General features: G+C 47.4%; 1 protein-coding gene across 1 annotated transcript; it reads left to right on the top strand.

Moving 5' to 3' along the window:
- The first annotated feature begins 416 nt into the window (after window positions 1-416).
- Window positions 417-19,015, top strand: Smim13 (small integral membrane protein 13). Its single transcript, XM_012951014.2, has 2 exons — window positions 417-521; window positions 16,783-19,015. Exons 1-2 carry the CDS (start codon window positions 446-448, stop codon window positions 17,004-17,006), a joined length of 300 nt encoding a protein of 99 aa, XP_012806468.1. The 5' UTR covers window positions 417-445; the 3' UTR covers window positions 17,007-19,015.
- Window positions 19,016-20,559: the final 1,544 nt, after the last annotated feature.

The following is a 20,559-nucleotide window of genomic DNA, read 5'->3' as shown; positions in this document are numbered from 1 at the left end:
CAGAGCCCCGCAGCTCCCACCGGGCCTCGCACTACATCTCCCAGCCGCCCCCGCGCGGAAGCGGAGGCGAGTGGAGGGGGGGCGCTTGGTGATGAGCTGCCGCGGGGGAGGGGACCTGAGGCGGAGGAGCGGCGGCGGCGGCTGCCGGGAGACGTTGACATCTGGCGTGTCCGAGGGCCGAGGGGTCCCCGCGCGAGTCGCAGCGAGGGCTCGGTGGCCGTGGTGCGTCCCGGGGCTCGCCCGACGCGCGGGCTCCGCCATGGAAGCGCATCCGGTCGTCGCCGGGGTGTCCGGGCGCCGCGGCCCCGGCTCGCCCGAGCGCGCGGTGCGTGGGTAGGGGCGCCCCGCCGCCCGCCGCCGCCGCGTCCCCGCGGCCCGTGGGGCCGCCCGCCCGCCGCTGAAGCCGGCCCCGCCGCCCGGCCGCGACCGCCGCGCAGCGCCCGCCATGTGGCACAACGTGGGCCTGACCCTGCTGGTGTTCGCGGCCACGCTGCTCATCGTCCTGCTGCTGATGGTGTGCGGTGAGTCGGCTCGGAAGACGCGCACCTGTGCCCCCGGGCGTCGGGGAGGACGGGACCGGCTCAGGCTGGCAGCTAGACTCCAGGTTGAAGCAGATAGTGTCCTCGTCCCGGTGCCACCGGCTACCCACATTGTCACCGTGTCCTGTGTTCGAAGGCGAAGGGCTTGGTCACGCCTTTTTTTTTTTCTTTCTTTTCTGTCTTTCTTTCTTTTTTGGAGGTTCGGAGTTCCAGTGATAACGAGAGGTTTCCCTAATACGTTCATTTAGCCGGGAGCTTGGACCAGATTGGATTTTTCAGTCCACGTGAAGTTGTTTGTTTACTTGGAGTTCAGGATTTAACCGAATTCCGAGCAGAGTGGAGAACAGGCAGAACTTAAAAAAAAAAAAAAAAAAAAAAACACGGGCTTTATTAAGCTTTCCAGGGTCAGGTAACCTAATTCTTGGTTCTGCAATAATGGCACTGTTTTGTTTCGCTGTGGGCATTCTCGTTCTCGCAGCGAGAGGACCTTCAACTCATTCTCAACGCCTGCAGTTTAGATCTGGCTTCTTTACGCTCAGTAACTGATTAGCACAGGGTCTCCGTCTCGGCAGAGAGGCTGAGCAATTGTGAAAATTTGAAAAGTATTCCGAGCAGATGCCAGTGAATTTATTTGTACTTACAAGACTAAAGCCTGGGTTCGAATTGGTTCAATAATTGGTTAAAATTCATATAAGTTCATAGTTAACGCTCAGTATTAGGGTTATGCTTGTTAAAGGATAGGTGTGCTTGAGCTACCTGTACGCCCATTTACATTTTTTCAGTGGCGCTGGTGACTGCAGGTCATTTTAAGCGTATGCCATGCGGTACTGCTGAGCTCAGACTCAGTCCCAACATGTTCCCCTGCCTGTGACCCTGGAACTAAACATTCTTGAACATTTTGCTTTCTGATGACCTACAGCTGTGAAATAACCTCACTCAGTTTCCTGATGTTTTGTGGCCAGCATGATGTCCCCATTTTGTACTAACTATAGAGAGTGAAGGTTCTTTTTTGTTGGATTTTTTGTTTTTGTTTTTTTTAGGTGGGGTCTCACCCTAGCTAAGGCTGACCAGGAATTCACTTTGTAGCCCCAGAACTCACAGGCAACCCTCCTACTTTAACGTCCCTGTTGCCAGAAACAAAGGGCGTGCAACTCCAAAAGGGACTAAGGTTCTTGGAATAAGGAACACCAGGGTATGGAAGGAGGGATTATGCCTTACTAATTTGAAGAGGCATGTGGCATACAGATGGTACAAACCACACCTTGGATAGAATATTTGCTGAACTTCCTTTGAGACATCAGATTCGTGAAAGATTTCCCAACCTTCAATAGCTGTTTGGGTCTATTTTTCCTCATTCTTCATTCAGGCTTGTCTTTCATATCTGGAAAACTTAGGGATATTTTGGACAAAGCCTTGTAGCTTTATGAAGTCGTCCTTGTGGGGACACCTAATGACAGGGTAGGCTGGCCTTTTGCTTTGACTAGAATGGTATTGGGGCTCGAGAAGAGGGAAGAGAGACCAGAGCCAACAAGGGAACCTAGGATGCTCGGTGAGCTGGCTAAGGCTGCTATTGCAAAATACCACCGATTGGATCACTTCAGCAGGCTCATTTCCTTACAGAGCTTCTCTCCACAGCTTACAGACGGCTGTCCTCTCCCCTCTTCTGTGTTTCCACTGATCTCCCCACTCCTTGGAGTAGGTCGTAGAGCCCTCGCCCTTCCGTCCTCATTTAACCCGAATTTCCCTTTCTTCCTTCCTTTCTTTCTTTCTCTTTCTTTCTTTTTTTGTGGTAGGGTCTAACTCTAGCCCAGGTTGATCTGGAATTAGTCTCACGGTGGCCTCACTGCAATCCAGCCTTCGCCTCCCAGAGTGCTGGGATTAAAAGCATGCACCACCACACCTGTGTTTGTTTGTTTGTTTTCCTTTTTTGAGGTAGCTTTACGCTGTAACCCAAACTGACCTGGAACTCACTATGTGGTAGTCTCTGGCTGGACTCCAACTCCTGGTGATCCTCCTGCCTCTGTCCCACCCCTCTGTGTGCTGGGGATTAAAGGTGTGGGCCCCCAAAGGCCTTATCTTCAAATACATTCACATTGGGAGTTAGGACTCCAGTTAAGAATTTGGTAGGGGAGGAAACACAGTTCAGTCTACAAGAAGCACCATGTCTTCTACACTTGCTGAAGGGTAGGGGACATCCAGGCAGTTTGCACATCTAACCTGAGATAATTGTTCTTAGCTGTCTCTCTGGTGCTCACAAGTCCTCTTGTTGTGCTATGAAAAAAAAATGTAAGAAAAAATTGTATCACCCACTCATTTCCCCTCATTTCAGTGATTTCATGGACTTCCCTTCCTTCAGCCTAACCAAAGCACTCCATCTAGGAACCTCCGCTGGTGGGCTGGGCCTCTGGTGCCTTGATTCCACTCTGCAGTGCCCTGCAAGTGGAATCTTCACCAGGTCTGCTCCAAGGAATCAGAGCTGGGTTCATTTCAGAGCTCCTGACAGGCTCCTGCACACAGTGATTCTGGTTTTCAAATTTCAGGTTCCTAGGGAAGTTTTCCTATTGCCTGTACTAGTTATTTCTACTTTGTCACTTTTCTTGTCCCCCCCCACCCCCTCAGGGCAGGTTCTTGCTCTAACCCAGGCTGACCTGGCACTCACTTTGTAGTCCCAGGCTGGCCTGGAACTCAGTGATCCTCCTACCTCTGCCTCCTGAGTGCTGGACTTAAAAATATTTTTAAATTATTTTACTTGTGTGTGAGAAAGAGGCAGAGAGAGAAAGAAAGACTGCAGGGGAGAAAATGAGTACACAAGGGCCTCCAGCCACTGTGAATAAACTCCAGATGCGTGCACCACCTTGTGCATCTGGCTTATGTGAGTCCTGGGGAATCAACCTGGGTCCTTAGGCTTTGCAGGCAAGTGCCTTAACCACTAAGCCTCTTATTCATTATTCTATATAATTTGAGATTTCTCTCTGAGAAGCTTGCTTTTGGCTTTCATGTACTGAACTTCCTTCTGTCTGCAGTAAAGAGGTTATAATTGAGTTTGGTGCTCCAGTGCTGGAGAGGTTGAGGCAGGAGGATTATGAGGGTTTTGTTTTTCAGTGTAGAGTCTCTGTATAGCCATGGCTGACCTGTAAACTAACTGTGTATCCCAGGTTAGTCTCAGAGCTCCTTCTACCTTTGTCTCCTGAGTGCTGGTATTAAAGGTGTGTGCCACCACACCCAGTGGTTATGAAGTTTTATTTGGATTTTATTTTGCTTTATTATTTATTTGAGGAAGCACGCACAAGAGAGAATGGGTGTGCCAGGGCCTTTAACTGCTGCAAACGCTGAACTCTAGATGTATGTACCCCCTTGTGTGCATGTGTGACATTGCACACTTGTGTCACTGTGCTTCTGGCTTGTGTGGGACCTGGAGATTTGAACATGAGTTCGTAGGCTTCACAGGCACATGCCTTAACTGTTAAGCCATCGCTCCAGCCCTATTTGATTATTTTTATTTTAGTTAAGACAGGGATTCATGTAGCCCAGGGCTAGCCTCTTATTGAAGTCACTAATGTAGCAGAGGATGACTTTGAATTTCTGATCCTCCCGCCTCCACCTTCCCACTCTTGGTATTATAGTCATGTACTGCCACACTCATTTTTATGTAGTGCTGGGGCTGAATGTAAGGGCTTCCAGCTTGCTAAGCAAACACTCTACCAACTGAGTTACATCCTCCAGCTTGAGAATTCAGTTTGAGGCTGTCATGGGTTTCTCTTACTAGCTTTTTTAAAAACAAGTTTATTTGCAAAGAGAAAGGGGGGTCAGGGGAGAGAGGAAAAAATGGGTGCACCAGGGCCTCCAACCACTCAAACGAACTCCAGGTACATGTGCCACTTAGTGTATCTGGGTTGATGTAGCCACTGGGGAACTGAACCCGGGTTATTAGGTTTTGTAGGCGAGTGCTGTAACTGCTGAGCTATCTCTGCAGCCCCAGATTTTTTTTTTTAAGAGATAAAATTTATTGAGTGGCTTTAGGCATCTGCTGTGGCCACTTCAGCCCCGCTGAGTCCTGGTGGAAGAAATTTGCTTAGCAGCCAGTTTCAGAAGTACTGGGCAAGCCACAACGCCACTAGTGGGTTCTCACCTGGAAACAGTCCCATGTCTGGGAAGATTCACAAGGTGGTGATTCTCAAGCTCCTGCTGGGCATGGAACTGGACCTTTCCCTTTTTGGTTCTTTGCATCTTTTGTCAAGTCAACATATACCTTGTGTCGAAACCTCACCTTGAGGTTGGTTAGTAGAGTTGTAATTCAGTGGATCGTCACTTCTGATTCTTGTCTTTCCAGTGGTATCTGTCAAGCATCTTTAAAACCTGGGGCAGAGATGTGGCTCTCCTGAGGACTTGTCCCACAGCAGGAGTGAGCCCGAGAGGATGGAGCTCTGCTGCCCCCACAGCTGCGTCTCCTTCAGAAAGGGCTAAGGGCTGCAGGCGCGGCTCAGTGGTGAAGTGCTTCAGAGCTGGACGGCCTCCATTCCAGCACCACAGGGGAAAACATGAACCTAATTGGCTTTGTTTTTATTTTAGAATTAGGCACTACCTTATTCCACATGACTCTAGCAACAGGTATGGGTTGAGTAAACAAAGACCAAAAATAAATAAATAAATAAAAGAACTGACCACAAGTTGTTCATTTCTCAGTTGTTTTCCTCCTAAGGTGGAGGAAAAGATTGTACAATAGAAGAATAGCTGGCTGATCTCAGGTTACTTTTTTTTTTTGCCTAAGGATTAAGGCCATAGGAACTTGATTATCAACTGGCTTGTTGGAGACTTTTGACTGTTATCTCTCTAATCCTGATTTCTTGGAACTTGAAAGGTTAGATAAACCATCTAGTCTCTGATGTGGGGCCTTAGCGGGAGTGACTATTTGATTTTCCGCCTGCTTTGTTCCGGTTAGTGTAGGATAATGGCCTCCTGTGCTTGGATCAAAAGTTCTGTGATGTTAGGGACTTGATACTCATTGCCCTATCCCCAGGTCCCAGAGTCATTCCTGGCGCATATATTTGAAGAATGCGATTATTAAATTCTAGTGACAGTTAAGTCTTGAGTGTGGTGAGGGTTTTCTCAAGATGGATAACTGTCATATTATTTTTAAGTGTTTTGGTTTATTTATTCATTTTTTGGGGAGGGGATGGGCGCACTAGGGCCTCCAGTCACTGCAGACGAACTCCAGATGCATGTGCCACCTTGTGCATCTGGCTTACAAGAGTACTGGGGAATCAAACCTGGGTCTTTTGTCTTTGCTGGCAAGTGCCTTAACTGATAAGCCATCTCTCCAGCCCCGGACTATTCATTAGAATAGTTTACACACATTTCTGCTGTAGAAGCTGGTCTTGGACTTCCAGAACCGAACAAAGCAGTCTGTGCCCTGGGGCTTCATACTCAGTGGGGACTCGTGAGGACACCAGGCTCTGACCTTCTCTGGCTGTCTCACTGACAACCTTAGACATGCGCTTCTAGCTCTGTGTGTACATGAAACCTCCTAAAAGGTTTTACCTTCCTCCTTCCCACTCAGTGGGCTGGATGTCACATACTCTTCAGCCCATGAGTACTTGGGCAGCTTGTGTGTGCGCGAAGAGATACAAGCCAGAAGGGAGGGTCCGGTCCGGTCATTCAGCAATGTGTCAAGATCTGAAAAGGCCCAGAAATGCGGACACACGATACTCTCACATCAAATTCGCCGAATCGGTGTGTGTATTCATTCTGTCTTCACCTTACTCTGTGCTATAATAACAAAATATCTTTTGTGCTGTCCTTAGTTTTTGGCACAAAACTCTTGGAATATTTATAAGTGATAGGCACGCCTGTTGTTATTCAAGACCCTTTCAACCACACCTGTGTTTATGCCAGTGAACTGATCAGGTGCGATGAAAACTGGTCATAGTCACTGGAAAGACTAGCTACGTGATGAAAGATTAAGGGGTGGGACGTTCATCCCCACACCCTGATCTCCAGGAGGTTGGGCAGCCCCACTCTTGAACAGTGAGTGTAATGAGTATTTCAAGCTCAGCAGAGGTAGGAGGATGGCCATGAGTCTGAGGCCACCTTGAGACTATATGGAATATTCCAGATCAGCCTGGGCAAGAGTGAGACCCTACCTCAAAAAACAAACAGAAAAAGCTCTTCCCTCCTAAGTGGATGATTTATTATTTTAATTGTCACGGGGGCTTACCCAGCCTCCTTTGCACATGTGGTCTGGTCTTCTTTTCCTCTGCTTCCCTCCCCCATGTTGGACATATTTATTACAATAAAATAATATTTGGGACTTTTGGGCAGGATAGTATTTGCTGGCAAATTTTGAGTGAAAGGATGACTGAAAGAGTGAAATGTTAGCCCTGAGCACGTAGCTCGGATGAGGTGTGCGAGGTGGCACAGGCAGTGGGAGCTCAGAATTGTTTTACCTGTTACTTGAAAGTTCTACAGGCTGCTCGTCTAGCTACAGTGTGTGGGAAGGGAACCAGTTAGGTTGATGGTAAGTGCTGGTGGAAGCCTGAAGGAAAGCAACAACTGTGGAAGCTGGGAACAGTGGTGGCCTTCTGGGGTAGGGTGACCCAGCTGCAGTGACGCTGCTGCTTCTCCACTCTGTCCCGGTAAAGCACGGGACACGAAGTTGTGGGGCTGCACGAAAACCCAGGTCCTGGGAGAAGGGCTCAGGGTGGGCCTGGATGAGGGGGAGTGGAGAGGGGTTATTCATGTAGGGTCTGACCCCTCTTCTCCAGGGCTAGTTCAGTTTGAGCACACTCATTTGCAGGCATGGTATGGCACCAAGACCCAGGTTCGGCCGTACCCGGCAGTCAAGAGAGTTAGAGTGAGCCGAGTTGACTCAGGCTGACCCGAGACTGTGACCTTACAAAAGATAAGAGCCCAGGGCACTGAGCGAGTGTTTCTGCTTATCGGTGACATGAATTAACCAGTGTTACAAAGTGGATTTTCAAAAATCCTTTTTTTTAAAAAAAAAAAAATTCTTTTTGAGGTAGGGTCTTGCTCTAGCCCAGGCTGACCTGGAATTCACTATGTAATCTCAGGCTCACTTTGTACTCACAGTGATCCTCCTACCTCTGCCTCCCCTGCTGGGATTAAAGGCGTGTGCTACCATGCCCAGCTTGTTTTTTGTTTGTTTGTTTTTGTTGCTTTTTGAGGCAGGGTCTCACCTTAGCCCAGGTTGATCTGGAATTCATTCTGTAATCCCAGGCTGGCCTCAGCTCCTAGTGATCCTCCTATCCCTGCCTCTCAAGTGCTGGGATTAAAGGCGTGCACCACCACTCCATTTGTTCAGTATCTTTCTTTAGAAAAGAAACTCCTTTTAAGGCACCAGTAAATTGGAGTAGACTGTAATTACTGGATTGTGTAGTAGGAATCTTTAGAATTAACACTGACCTCTGAAATGTGTCGGTTGCTGAATATCATGAAGCCCTTAAAATTATGGGTTGGAGGGATTATAGGTGTGAGCACTATTCCTGGTGGTCTCGGGTATCTTTCATGAAGACCACCCCCACACCTAATCACATCCTAAGGGCTCCACCCCCTAACTCATCACATTGAGGATTAAATTTCTATAATGGCAATCAAAAACATTTAGACTAGCAAGCAGTGAGATCATATTGTTATTCCTTAAGTGTGTTGTCTTTAGTTGTTCTGTAAAGATGACAGTCTGAGAAACTTGCTACACTATTAAATGCAGTGCTCCAGCTGGGCGTGGTGGCACACGCCTATAATCCCAGCACCGGGAGACAGGTAGGAGAATTGCCATGACTTTGAGGCCACCCTGAGACTCCATAGTGAATTCCAGGCCAGCCTGGGCCAGAGTAAGACCCTACCTCGAAAAACCAAAAAAAAAAAGGAAAGGAATGGAACAGAAACAAGCCCTGGGTCACTCTGAATCTTCAGAGAGGACTGGTCTCATGGCTGCTAGCCTGATATCCGTGGAGTTTGAAGATTGGATGGAGTGTTGAATGCAGAAGCACTGGTGAATTGAAAACTGGTACTTGAAGGTGAAATTCCAGTTAATGATGGCAGGGTTAGGGTCACTTCTGCCTGGACAGTTTTCTTGTGTAGAACTGTGCGGTGTCTCTCATGAAGTTTATGTTTTGCGCTGAAGCTTGGTCACTGGCACACAAGTAAGTGCTCCGTTTGTCATCCCAGAACACACGTGCTGTGTCAGCCGGTTGTTCTGACATGTATCTGTGGGAGAGGAGACAGGCCAAAGACTAACTTTGCCTTTTAAGCTGTGAGGAATTGAGTGTGAGAACTCGCTGTATAGCTAACCTCATAGTCTGATTATAGGTGCATAGAATTGTGGGCAGTTCTTTCCCCCACCTCTCCCTTCTTCTCTCCTTTCTTCCTGTTTTTATTTAAACCCTAAACATGATACAAGACCTGTGCCCATGGAGCATGGTAAAAAGATTGTCCTGTGAGTGTGTCAGGCTTGACTGTGAGGCATCCTGTAAGCTAAACCCAGGAGGTGCCCTGCCTGGTGGCATGTGTGGCGGGAGGGAAAGGAGCTCTGTGCACAAGCTCGCCCAGGCTTTGGTGAGCTTGCTTCCGGCATCTTCCTGCCTCTCAAGTTTCTATGTATGCCCACCTGGAGAAGCCCCTCTGGGGCCTGGAGCCCAAGTTGGACTGTTGTGTGTTTCTTCTGGTAATTGAGGTTGTAAATCCGAACTGGTAGACCTGTCGCTGTATCCACGGTGGCTCTCGCCTGCAACTCACATGCCTCACGTGCGCACACCCCGTCCTATGTATGCTCTTACCTCCAGTAACATGTATTTTATTATTTGAGGAGAGGGAGAGGGAATGGGCATGCTAGGGCCTTCAGCTGCTGCAGCAAACAAACTCCAGAAGCATGCACTACCTTGTGTATCTGGCTGACATGGGTTCTGGGTAAGCGCACCTGGGTCCTTTGGTTTTATAGGCAAGCACCTTAACTGCTAAGCCATCCCTCTAGCCCAAGGGTGACATTTTATTTTGCAGTGGCTAACCCTCCACTTGGCTTCCCTTGCATACAAGAGTGTGAGCTCTGAGCTCATGCATTTATTAGACCATTCTATTATCCAGAAACAGTTCAACTGTCCTTGGAGCAAAGACAGAGTCATTCTTCATATCTAGCTTCTGACTTTTCTGCCATTAGAACAGAATACCACAGACTGCTATTTAACTCACGAATACTAGTTTATGGGGCTCAGTTCTGGAGAGAACTGGCGGTCTAGGAAGCTGGTGCTGGTGTGTAGTGAGGGCCTTGGCCCATGCTCCGAGGAAGGCAAGCAGGCGCAGGCGACTCCAGCTTAACCTGTGGTGACTTAACCCGCCCCTGCTCTGCTGGGCTGGGCTGGCCTTCGCTCACCTCAGACCTACCACTTAACGCCACTGTGCAAGTCAGCCACACCTACTATGCTGGCTTAACTCACTTCATATCTCTTTCTAAGTTTGTTTTATTCAGATACCAGTTAAATTCCAACAGGAACTTTGTAGGAGACATTTCAAGCATAGCACCAGCCATTGCATCATGCTTCCAATCCACGAACTTCCTGTGGCATCGCCCACTCACTGGTGATGTTGGGACAGGTATTGTTTTTATTGGGGTGAAGAGAGCAAGCCTAAAGCCGTGTTCGTGCTAGACGAGGGCTCTACCCGTGACCTGTAGCCTCACCGCGCGGGCAGTTTCTTCAGAGCCTCGCATACTCAGGCTCTGCTGAGCCGGTGTCACCTCTTCCCCACCAGCCCTGGGATGGAGCCCTTTCTCCTGCGCGGGAGGCTCTGAGTATCCCAGCACCCAGCGCTTTCCCTCCCTCCCTGTTCTGTCTTCTCCTCACCCTGGGATGTAAAGCTGAGTATGCACATGTCCTGGAGAGTGATGTGGGATGAGCCCTTGGGAATCTAGCTTCTAGAAACATGGAACAGATTTTTTTCTTTTTTAATTTTGGTTTTTTGAAGTAGAGTCTTACTCTAGCTCAGGCTGGCCTGGAACTCTCTCTGTAGTCCCAGGTTGGCCTCAAACTCACAGAGATCCTCCCACTCTGCCTCTTGAGTGCTAGAATTAAAGATGTGTACTACCATGCCCAGGACAAGCAGAGGTTGGTTTTTTTTTTTTTTTTTTTTTGTGTGTGTGTGTGTGTGTGTGTGTGTGTGTTTGTGGTTTTTCAAGGTAGGGTCTCACTCTACCCCAGGCTGACCTAGAATTCACTATGTGGTCTCAGGGTGGCCTCGAACTCATGGCAATCCTCCTCCCGAATGCTGGAATTAAAGGCATGTGCCACCACGCCCAGGACAAACAGAGTTTTATGAGTAGCCAGTTTGAGGGATTCCCATCTATAGGTTGCTGCAGTGGGACAGTCACCTATCTGTACTTCTTTGGGTAAGGTGCTTTAGAACTTGCCTCTGTTTATATCTGTGCTCGTACCCAAAAGGGAATAGGCCACATATCCTCCATCATCTGACCCCACCCTGCCCCCACTAAAAGAATTGTTCCACTTAAAAGCTTGGGGTTCTCCTGTGGTGTGTACACTCATTGAAAGTTCTTGTGTTGAAGTTTCGTAAGGTAACAGGGTAGATGTTGGTCTTAGGTGTGTTTTGAGACGGGGTCTTGCTATGCTGGCCTGGAATTCATGATCCTCTTGCTTCCACCTCACCCATGTTGCAGTCAGATTCACATTGCTAACAAAAAAACACCTGACCAAGAGCAGCTTCGGGGCGGGGTGGGGGGTGTTTTGGCTAACAGACTGTAGGGGAAGCTCCCTGATAGCAGGGAAAACAGTGGCATGAGCAGAAGGTGGACATCACCTCCTCACCAACATTAGCTGGACAACAGCAGAGTGTGCGAAACACTGGCAAGGGGACCATGGCTATACTACCCATAAGCCCGCCTCCAACACTACCCCGCCTCCAGGAGGCATTAACTCCCAAATCTCCATCAGCCGGGAATCTAGCATTCAGAACACCTAAGTTCATGGAGGGACACCTGACTCAAACCACCACACCTCCCAAGTACTTAAACTCAGCCTTTTGCTTACATTTTATCCATCGAAAGGATTGTCTGTGATCTGGGTATAATGGCACATGCCTATAATCCCAGATTTGGGAAGCAGGAGAATTACTGCCAGTTTGAGGCCAACCTCAGCTACATCAAGTGTTCCTGACCAGCCAGAGCTACAGAGTCTCAAAGAAAAAGAAAGGAAAGAAGAAAAAAGAAAGTTGCCTTCTTGAATGTTTGAGTGGCTGCTATAGTGGGGGCCATCTTCTAGGTGCTGTTGCATGATCAAGGTAGAGGACGCCAGGGCTCAGTTAAGACACAATATCCTTGTGGTGGTTGTTGGGGGCGGGTAGAGAAGTTTATTTTAGTAGTGGCTCAGCCTGAAGGGGCAGGAGGGGAACTGGGGGAAGAGAGGAGGGGCTGGGAGAAGGGGCTGCCAGAGGGCCTGGATGGCAGGAGCCCAGAAATGCCTGCATCTGTGAAGCAACAGACACCGCTTCTCTCTGTCACCGTGCCGGGTAGGTGTCTGTCACCGTCCTGGGAGTTGTCTTTCCTTTAAACCTTGGAAACTTCTGGAGCTGGAGGGATGGCGTAGAGGTTAAGGTGTTTGCCTGCAAAGCCAAAGGACCCAGGTTCAATTCCCCAGGACCCACATAAGCCAGATACACAAGGTGGTGCATATGTCTGGAGTTTGTTTGCAGTGGCTAGAGGCCCTAGGGTGCCCATTCTCTCTCTTCTTCTCTTTGTGTTTCTCTCAAATAAAAATAGAATTAAAAAAAAAACCCTGGAAACTTTTCCACCAGCCTTTGTTCAGACTGCTACATGTTTTTAGACTTTTTAATTGATAATTTGCATGCATGACATATAACATTTTTGGTGTTTCAAGGTAGGGTTTCATGGCCCAGGCTAACCTGGAATTAAATATGTAGTTTCAGGGTGGCCTCAAACTCACAGTGATCCTCTTACCTCTGCCTCCCAAGTGCTGGGATTAAAGGCGTATGCCACCATGCCCAGCTACATAACTTATTTTGATCTATTATTTATAGGGCAACTTGATGGGCAGGGCATATGCACTTAGCCAAACAATATTAGGGCCTCTGATCTTCCCTGCCATAAGCTTTTTTCCCCTCAGGGTAGGGTCTCACTGTAGCCCAGGCTAACCTGGAATTCACTGTAGTCTCAGACTGTCCTTGAACTCATAATGATCCTCCTCCTCCTCCTCCTCCTGCCTCCCAAGTGCTTTGAACTCAGAGCAGTTCTTCTGTCATAGGCTTTTGATTAGGCCTTCAGTACCAGGCATGAATTCCCTCCTATGAAGTAGGCCTCACATGCAATGAGAGAGCAGTTGGCCACCCACTTAAAGACGTGCCGCTGTCGTATCAGTGGGTACATCGTGTCTGACTGGTTTGTTTTGTGCCTCACAGGGTCCACAGCTGGATAACACTATTGATGGCTTCTCCCCCAGCAGTCTGAATAACCTTTTCCAGTACTATGACAGTTAGCCTTGCTGACATTTGTTGATAAAGTCTGTTGTACAAGTGTCACAGATACTAGATACTATCACTTAGAGATCCCTCTCTTCTTCCACTCTTCTCCCAAGTTGGAATTCTGTTAGAACTAACACTAAATACCACTGCAGTTCTTAGCAACTCTGCACTTGATCTTCCTTTCACACTCCCCACCCTGTTATTTCCAAAGTCATTGTGAAAACCAAGCCCAGCGGCTCTTTGTTCTGTGAGCTGCCCAGCACATGGGCTTCACATTTATGGTCGGGGATTTCCACCTCACAGTTTTCTGCTCCCACATCCTCCACCAGCTCCTATCGCCTGTTCAGAGCGGAGAGGCAGACGCATACTGGGAGTTTGTTTTTAGACTTGGAGATTAAAAATTACAGAGCATGGCACCAGAGCACTTCAACAGGTGAACGCGGATCTGTAACTATAACCGCAATAACTTGCTGCTCCGAGTACCACCTCCAGAATTTTATATTGGCAGTCTTTTTTGTTTTGTTGGTTTTGGTTTTTTTGTTTGCTTGTTTTCGTGGTAGGGTCTCACTCTAGCCCAAGCTGACCTGGAATTCACTCTCTAGGCTCAGGGTAGCCTCAAACTCATGGTGATCCTCCTATCTCTGCCTCCGGAGTGCTGGGATTAAAGGCGTGCGCCACCACACCTGGCTAATCTTTTTCTTTTTTAAGCCCCCAGCACCCAGTACTCTCAGGCAGTCTCCCATCCAAATAGTAACCAGGCCCAATTCTGCTTAGCTTCTGAGTTTGCTTTTCTGTTGTTGTTCGAGGTAGGGTCTCACTCTAGCCCAGGCTGACCTGGAATTCACTATGGAGTCTCAGGGTGGCCTCGAACTCATGGCAATCCTCCTACCTCTACCTCCCAAATGCTGGGATTAAAGGCGTGTGCCACCACGCCCGGCAATTTTTTTTTTTTTTTTTTTTTAAGATAGGGTCTCACTCTAGCCCAGCCTGACCTGGAACAAATCACTCTGTAGTCCCAGGCTGGCCTCAAACTCACGGTGACCCACCTACTTCTGGATCTCAAATTCTGGGATTAAAGACATGTGCTACCATGCCCAGCTAAAAAATATTTAATATATTTGCTTATTTAAGAGAGAGACAGGGGCAGGAGAGATGGCTTAGCCGTTAAGTGATTGCCTGTGACGTCTAAGGACCCCTGTCCACGGCTTGATTCCCTAGGACCCACGTAAGCCAGATGCACAAGGTGGCGCATGCATATGGAGTTCCCTGGTGCTCCCATTCATGAGAGAGAGAGGGAGAGAGAGAGGGAGAGAGACTCTCACTCTGGCTCAGGCTGACCTGGAATTCACTATGTAGTCTCAGGGTGGCCTCGAACTCACGGCAATCCTCCTACCTCTGCCTCCCGAGTGCTGGGATTAAAGGTGTGCGCCACCACGCCCGGCCTCCACAGTCATTATTCTTAAAAAAAAATTTTTTTATTAATAACTTCCATGATCATAAAAAATATCCCATGGTAATACCCTCCCTCCCCCTTTCCCCTTTGAAACTCCATTCTCCATCATATCCCCTCTCACTATTTTTTATACTTTTGTCATACAATTATAGAACATTTATTACTTTATAAACTTTTTTTTAATAAACTTCTTAAGAAAGTGACTTTGGGCTGGAGGGATGGCTTAGTGGTTAAGGTGTTTGCCTGCAAAGCCAAAGGACCAAGGTTTGATTTCCCAGAGCCCACATTAACCATGCACAAGGGGGTGCACACATCTGGAGTTTGATTGCAATGGCTGGAGGCCCTGGCACGCCCATTCTGTCACTCTCTCTCCCTCTCGCTCAGTCAAATAAATAAATAAAAATAAAAATAAAAAAGTGTGGCTGTGACTGAAAAGTTTACCACAGTGCAGTTTACAGACTGCTGCTGCTTCGTGATTTAATTCTGACTAGCTCTTAACTTGCTTGTAGGCAGGTGAACTGAGATGTGAATGTTCAAGTCATTAGTCAAGTGTATTTTTCTTTTCCAGAAAACACTCCAAAATTGGTCTTAATGTAATAAGAGTTGTATTTAGGTATTCCTAGTCTCATATGTGTGTGGGGGTCTGCTACAGGCTTTTTTGTTATTGTTTTGGTATTTTGAGACAGGGGTCTCTTAATAGCCCAGGCTGGCCTTGAACTTGGCAGCTTTCTGCCTCAACCTTGTGAGAGTATATGTATCACTGTACCCAGAATCATAAGTTTATATTTATTTACTTATTACAGAGACTGTGTGTATGTCTGTGGGGGGGGGGGAGCATGTCAGGGCCTCCTGCCACTGCAAACAAACTTCAGACACATGTGTCACTTTGTGCAGCTGGCTGTATATGGGCACTGGGGAATTGAACCCAGGTTGTCAGGCTTCTCAAAGAAGCACCTTTAACCACTGAGCCATCTTTCCTAGCTCCAGTGCTGGTAATCCAAGCTTGAATTCTAAGCTCCGTGAAAGCAGAACCTTCTAATATTAACTGTACGCCATGGTTCTATCAGGACATTTTTATGCATTTACATGCTACATTTGATTATATTCACCCTGCCTTTCCCTCTTGTAAGGCCCGATAGTCTTACTCCAGCCCGTGCTGACCTGGAATTCACTCTTACGTCACACCCATGGCAATCCTTAGCCCCCGAGTGCTGGGTTTAAAGGCATGAGCTACTTCTGGCTGTGGAGTTTGTATGTATATATGTGTGGGCACACGTGTGTATGCATGTGCACATGTATGTGCTGTGTGGAGGCCAGAGGTTGACAGTGGGTTTCTTCCTCTTCCCATCTGGTTCCCTTCCTACTTGTATGTCTGTTTTTTCTGTGACCTAGTGAGTTGCATTGGGATTGCTTACCGGAGCAGGGGCGCCTTACAGAGGCTACACCCCTGGGCAGAATGTGTTCCTCATCGACCACTAACTGACAACACGAGATCCTGAGGGAGGGGTGGGGCCTTGTGAGCTCCCGCTTTCATGACAGGAAGTTGAAAGGCCCAGTCTTGCACAGGTAATCGTAGCCGCTGTACGTTCAGTGGATAGCAGCATGCCGTGCCTGGAAGTCAGCGTTCACACCGCTCCTTTCCGCGGTTCATCCTTTCTGCCCTTTCTTGGACTGTGGTGTTCCCTGAGCCTTGAGAGGGTAGAGGAGATGTCCCACTTCTTATCACACAGTGAAAGCAGGAACTTTTGTCATCGCTATATAATTTTAAAATTTATACCCTTATGTCATTAAGCCTAATGCCTGTTATAGAAATACATACTGTAAACATGCATCTTTATTTGTGTTCCATTCTGTTTTCTTACATATCCTTTGTTGCAGTCAGGTTTGCATTGCTGGTAGAAATCACCTAACCAAGAGCAGTTTGTGGGAAAAAGAGGTTTATTTTGGCTTACAGGCTTGAGGGGAAGCTCCACGATGGCAGGTTAAATGATGGCATGAGCAGAGGGTGGACATCACCCCCTGGCCCACATAAGGTCGACCATAGCAACATGGGAGTTTGCCAAACACTGGCATGGGGACACTGGCTATAAACCCCATAATACTGCCGCTAACAATATGCTGCCTCCTGAAGGTGTTAATTCCCAGATCTCCGTCAGCTGGGAACCTAACATTCAGAACACCTAAGTTTATGGGGGACACCTGAACCAAACCACCACACCCTTCAGCTAACTGCAATGTTTTGAGTTGATTATATTGTATGTACTAATTTTCTTTAATGTTTTTGTCTTTTTTTAGGTTGGTATTTTGTATGGCATCTATTTTTGTCAAAATTCAAGTTCCTACGGGAGTTGGTGGGAGACACAGGATCCCAGGAAGGAGACCATGAGCCGGCAGGGTCTGAGGTGGAGGAGGACAACTCGGGGTCTCCGCACAGGATGAGACCTGCCCGCCAGCGGAGGGCCCTGCAGAGGAAGACCACTGACCCTGCGCCCACCGCACCCTGTCCTGTTGGGGTGTGAGCAAGCCTGTGTCTGCAGAGACATGGCTTTGGAATTGAGGAACGTTTGTGATTGGATTTATATCCAGTTCAAAAACAAAAGATTTCTATGTAAGCCATATAAAAACAAAGGGAATTAAAACCAAATCCGACCATTGCAAACTTCATCTTGAAGGTAGTGTCACCTTTGCTGGGTCTCTACTTTGTGCAGTTTATTTTTGGCTCTTGGGTTATTATTTTTTCTTGCACTGATGTAAGTATGTAAACATTTTAGGCTTGAAAAGACATTTTATAAGCATAAAATGTACCTTCTTCTTGACATGTTAACTTGTCTGCAATTCGAAGGCATCTTATTACTGTCAACCAGATGGTAGTCATGCCGTGATCCTAGCTTGTGCACATGTGAATTTCCAGCTTGTCACAGTGCCATCACACCTCTACTGATGTGTACATTGTTGGTATCAAGTGTATCAGGTTTAATTGGCATTTAGAAATTGTCTTTGAAAAGACTAGTCTGTGACTCAGTGTTGAGACTAAGGGTTCCTGCACATGCAGCGCGCCATGGCAACAGCAGCAGACCGCGTGTTGGACATTAGTGGAGCGAATCTGTCGTCAGAGGAGTGATCGCAATTCCCTCTGTTCTTGCAAGACACACGCTTCATGGGTCCTAAAAAAGAAGCTGCCCACAGTAGAAGAAACTCTGCTGTGTTCTGTCCGTGAAGCTTGTGCAGAACGATTGCCTGTCGCACGCCAAGGAATGCACCAGGAGGCAGGAGAAATTGCCAAAACCCTCAGAATCCATGAAACAAAATGCAAAGCAACAAGAGGCTGTTGAGACTGATTTAAGGTGGAGCAAGACTGTCATTAAGACCTCAGACGTTGTTATTCTGAAGTTTCCTGCTGAGGGGGGACAGCAGCCTTACGGCAGGGAGACTCTCGGCAAAGCGTCCCGAGCTCCTGACCCTGACCCGAGGGCCCTGCATGGAAATGCATCCAGGGACGACCGGTCGGGAGGCGATCCGGAGGCTGCGTGCTCACGGGACAACGCTGCGGCGAGGACTTAGCAGCTTTCCGCGCTTTCTTCACATGTGCACGAGATTGCGGATAAAGGCCATTCACAGCACTGACTGAGCAAATACAAAACACACACTTCCTGTGACAGGGCACGTGCCATAGCTCAATGGGTAGTGTGTTCTGTGAGTGATACATGGTGCATCCTAACAGTTGATGGTCTCTTAGATTAAAGCAGAATGGTAGTTTCTAAGTTTTTCTTTTCAAGGTCGTAGTTATTTATTGGAGAACTCAGTTCTAAATCTTGTAATGTAAAAATAGTTACCGTTTCTAGAGTACATTTTTGGGAGTAACCTATTCAGGATTGAGAGTGCGATCAGTCACTCGCGTGTATGGGAGGACTTCCGTGCTGTCGGCTGTGCTGGGGAGAAAGTACTTCACACGCAGCGGGTGACCAGACCCCGCAGGTACCGCTTACTAGGTAGTTCACACCGGGGGACAAATAGCCGCTGAGCTGTATAAAGACTGTGGCCAGAGTGCACGCGTGTCTGAATGGAACTTTGGATGTTTACTCCCAAAGAGAGACGTAGATTAATGAAGTTTAACGTTGCCTGCTCTGTACAAAAATGCAATGCAAAGCCAACTTATTTTGTCAGTTCAAGTTCTTTATGTTTTTCACCTTTGGTTCTAAAGAGCTGGCCATCACTCGTGCTCTGGAGGTGCGGGAGTATGTTTGATACCTCATTCTTCATGCTAACAGGTTTTGTTTGTTAGTGGTCCCCCGGCTCCCCCCCACACCCACACTGTCTTCCCAATGAACTCCTCCATGGCCCGTGGGGCCCTCTGGAAATACTGAAAGGGAAGTTACAGGACAGAGAGTTTGTTGATGTGTTTGCTGGGAGAAGATGCCCAGCAGTTGAGAGTTGGCACAATCCTGTCTTGCTTTCCTTATTGGATATAGTGTGATGATGGGGCATAAGAACTGGTGACATCATTTCTAGCATTGAACTCATGTACTGTCTAAATTCTCCTTCAGATGGTCAGGATCAAAGCATCCCAGTACTGAGGGTGTTCACATTCGGTTTTTCCGTAGTCCAATGTTTTGAGCTCTTTATTTGTGTTTATGGTGATACTTAACGTTTAGATGATAGTAGTTTTTGTGTTTTTAAACTGAGTTGCAGGTGAGCTTCCTGTTGTCAGTATTAAAGAATGTGGCTAATACAGCTCTCCCCTGAAATTCTTAGCCACGCCCACGCAGACCCCTGTAAAGCTGTATGTGTTGGACATTATTTATTGGCATTTCTGTTTCCGGCATGTCTTACTTGATAGAGCTTTAACGTTCTGCTGATGCTGGGAAGCCTTGCCCAGAAGTGTTAGTGACTCACCCATCATTGCTTCGCTCCTGGAAAGAGCAGAGTCCCTCTTTCCTGGTCCGTCTTGGTGTTTTGTAGCTGAGCTCAGCACGTCATGGCCACATTCAGCCTCAGTGGGAAGCGGGCTTTCCTGCAGTGAGTTGTTCCAGTTGAAAAGGCTCTGAGTATTAAGAGAGACAAACATGAGAATCCAGCCTGAGCTCTTCCAGCAGTGGTTAGTGGTGACCAGGTGTGCCATCTCTTTGAGGACTGTTTCTGAGACTGAGGACCCAGCTAGGTAGATGGTCATTTCCTCCAGCCAGCTGCTCTCAAGCGCATCTTTCTTTTCTTTATTTATTTTTTTTTTTTTGTGACCTCTGAAACTTTTTGTAAAACTTGTCTATGTGGTAGCACAGATTTAAATGCCAAAAACATGACATATTTGTATAGCACTGTGAGGTGTAAGTTATTTACTGGAAGACAGCTTTAGAATGGAAGGGGTGTTCTTGGTGGAGACAAGTACTGTTCTGTATAAGGTAGCCGCTTCACAGATACACCGACCTGTTTCTTTAGGCCTTAGAAATATTTCAAAATGATATTTGCTGAGAGTTTTGAATTATCTAAAGAAGTAGATTCACAAAATTTACATCTAAAGTATGTTGGAAGATCTAAAAATACGGTTTTTTTCTTTTAAGAGCAACAATTTCTGAATTTATTGTAAGTCCATAATGTAATCTTTGTAAGTTTTTCTCAAAAGATATGTTTTACTGTAACCTGTCACCGATGTAAGTTGATTTTGGTAAACTAAGTGCTTTTACATTTGAAGTCGACGTCATAAAGCCTGTGAGTGGTCCTCAATGTTGTCGACTCTCAGGCAGCTACTAGAATAGGTTGCGGCATCTAGAATTAGAGCGCCTTGTATTGTCTGCTTTTAAAGTGCCCTGGAGTTTTAAACTTGAAACGTAAGTAACACATTATCTTGTCAATAGAAGTGACATTCTCCGTCTGTCAGTGTGTGTGCCTGGTCTATTGGACTATTGCAGTGTGAGCCTTCAAGTCAGTTCTATGCACAACCATTCACCAACCACTGCTGGGGTGGTTCCCCGGGGCCGCCCTGCTGTGCTCCGATGGGAGCTCACACTGACCAGACAGGCCGCAAGGACGGACAGACTGCGCTCACAGTACCTCTGCCACCAGGGTCACGTAGAGATG

This window comes from Jaculus jaculus, chromosome 17 (genome assembly GCF_020740685.1).
Source record: "Jaculus jaculus isolate mJacJac1 chromosome 17, mJacJac1.mat.Y.cur, whole genome shotgun sequence".
NCBI classification, from domain to species: Eukaryota; Metazoa; Chordata; class Mammalia; order Rodentia; family Dipodidae; genus Jaculus; species Jaculus jaculus.
This window is presented reverse-complemented; position numbering and strand designations above follow the sequence as displayed.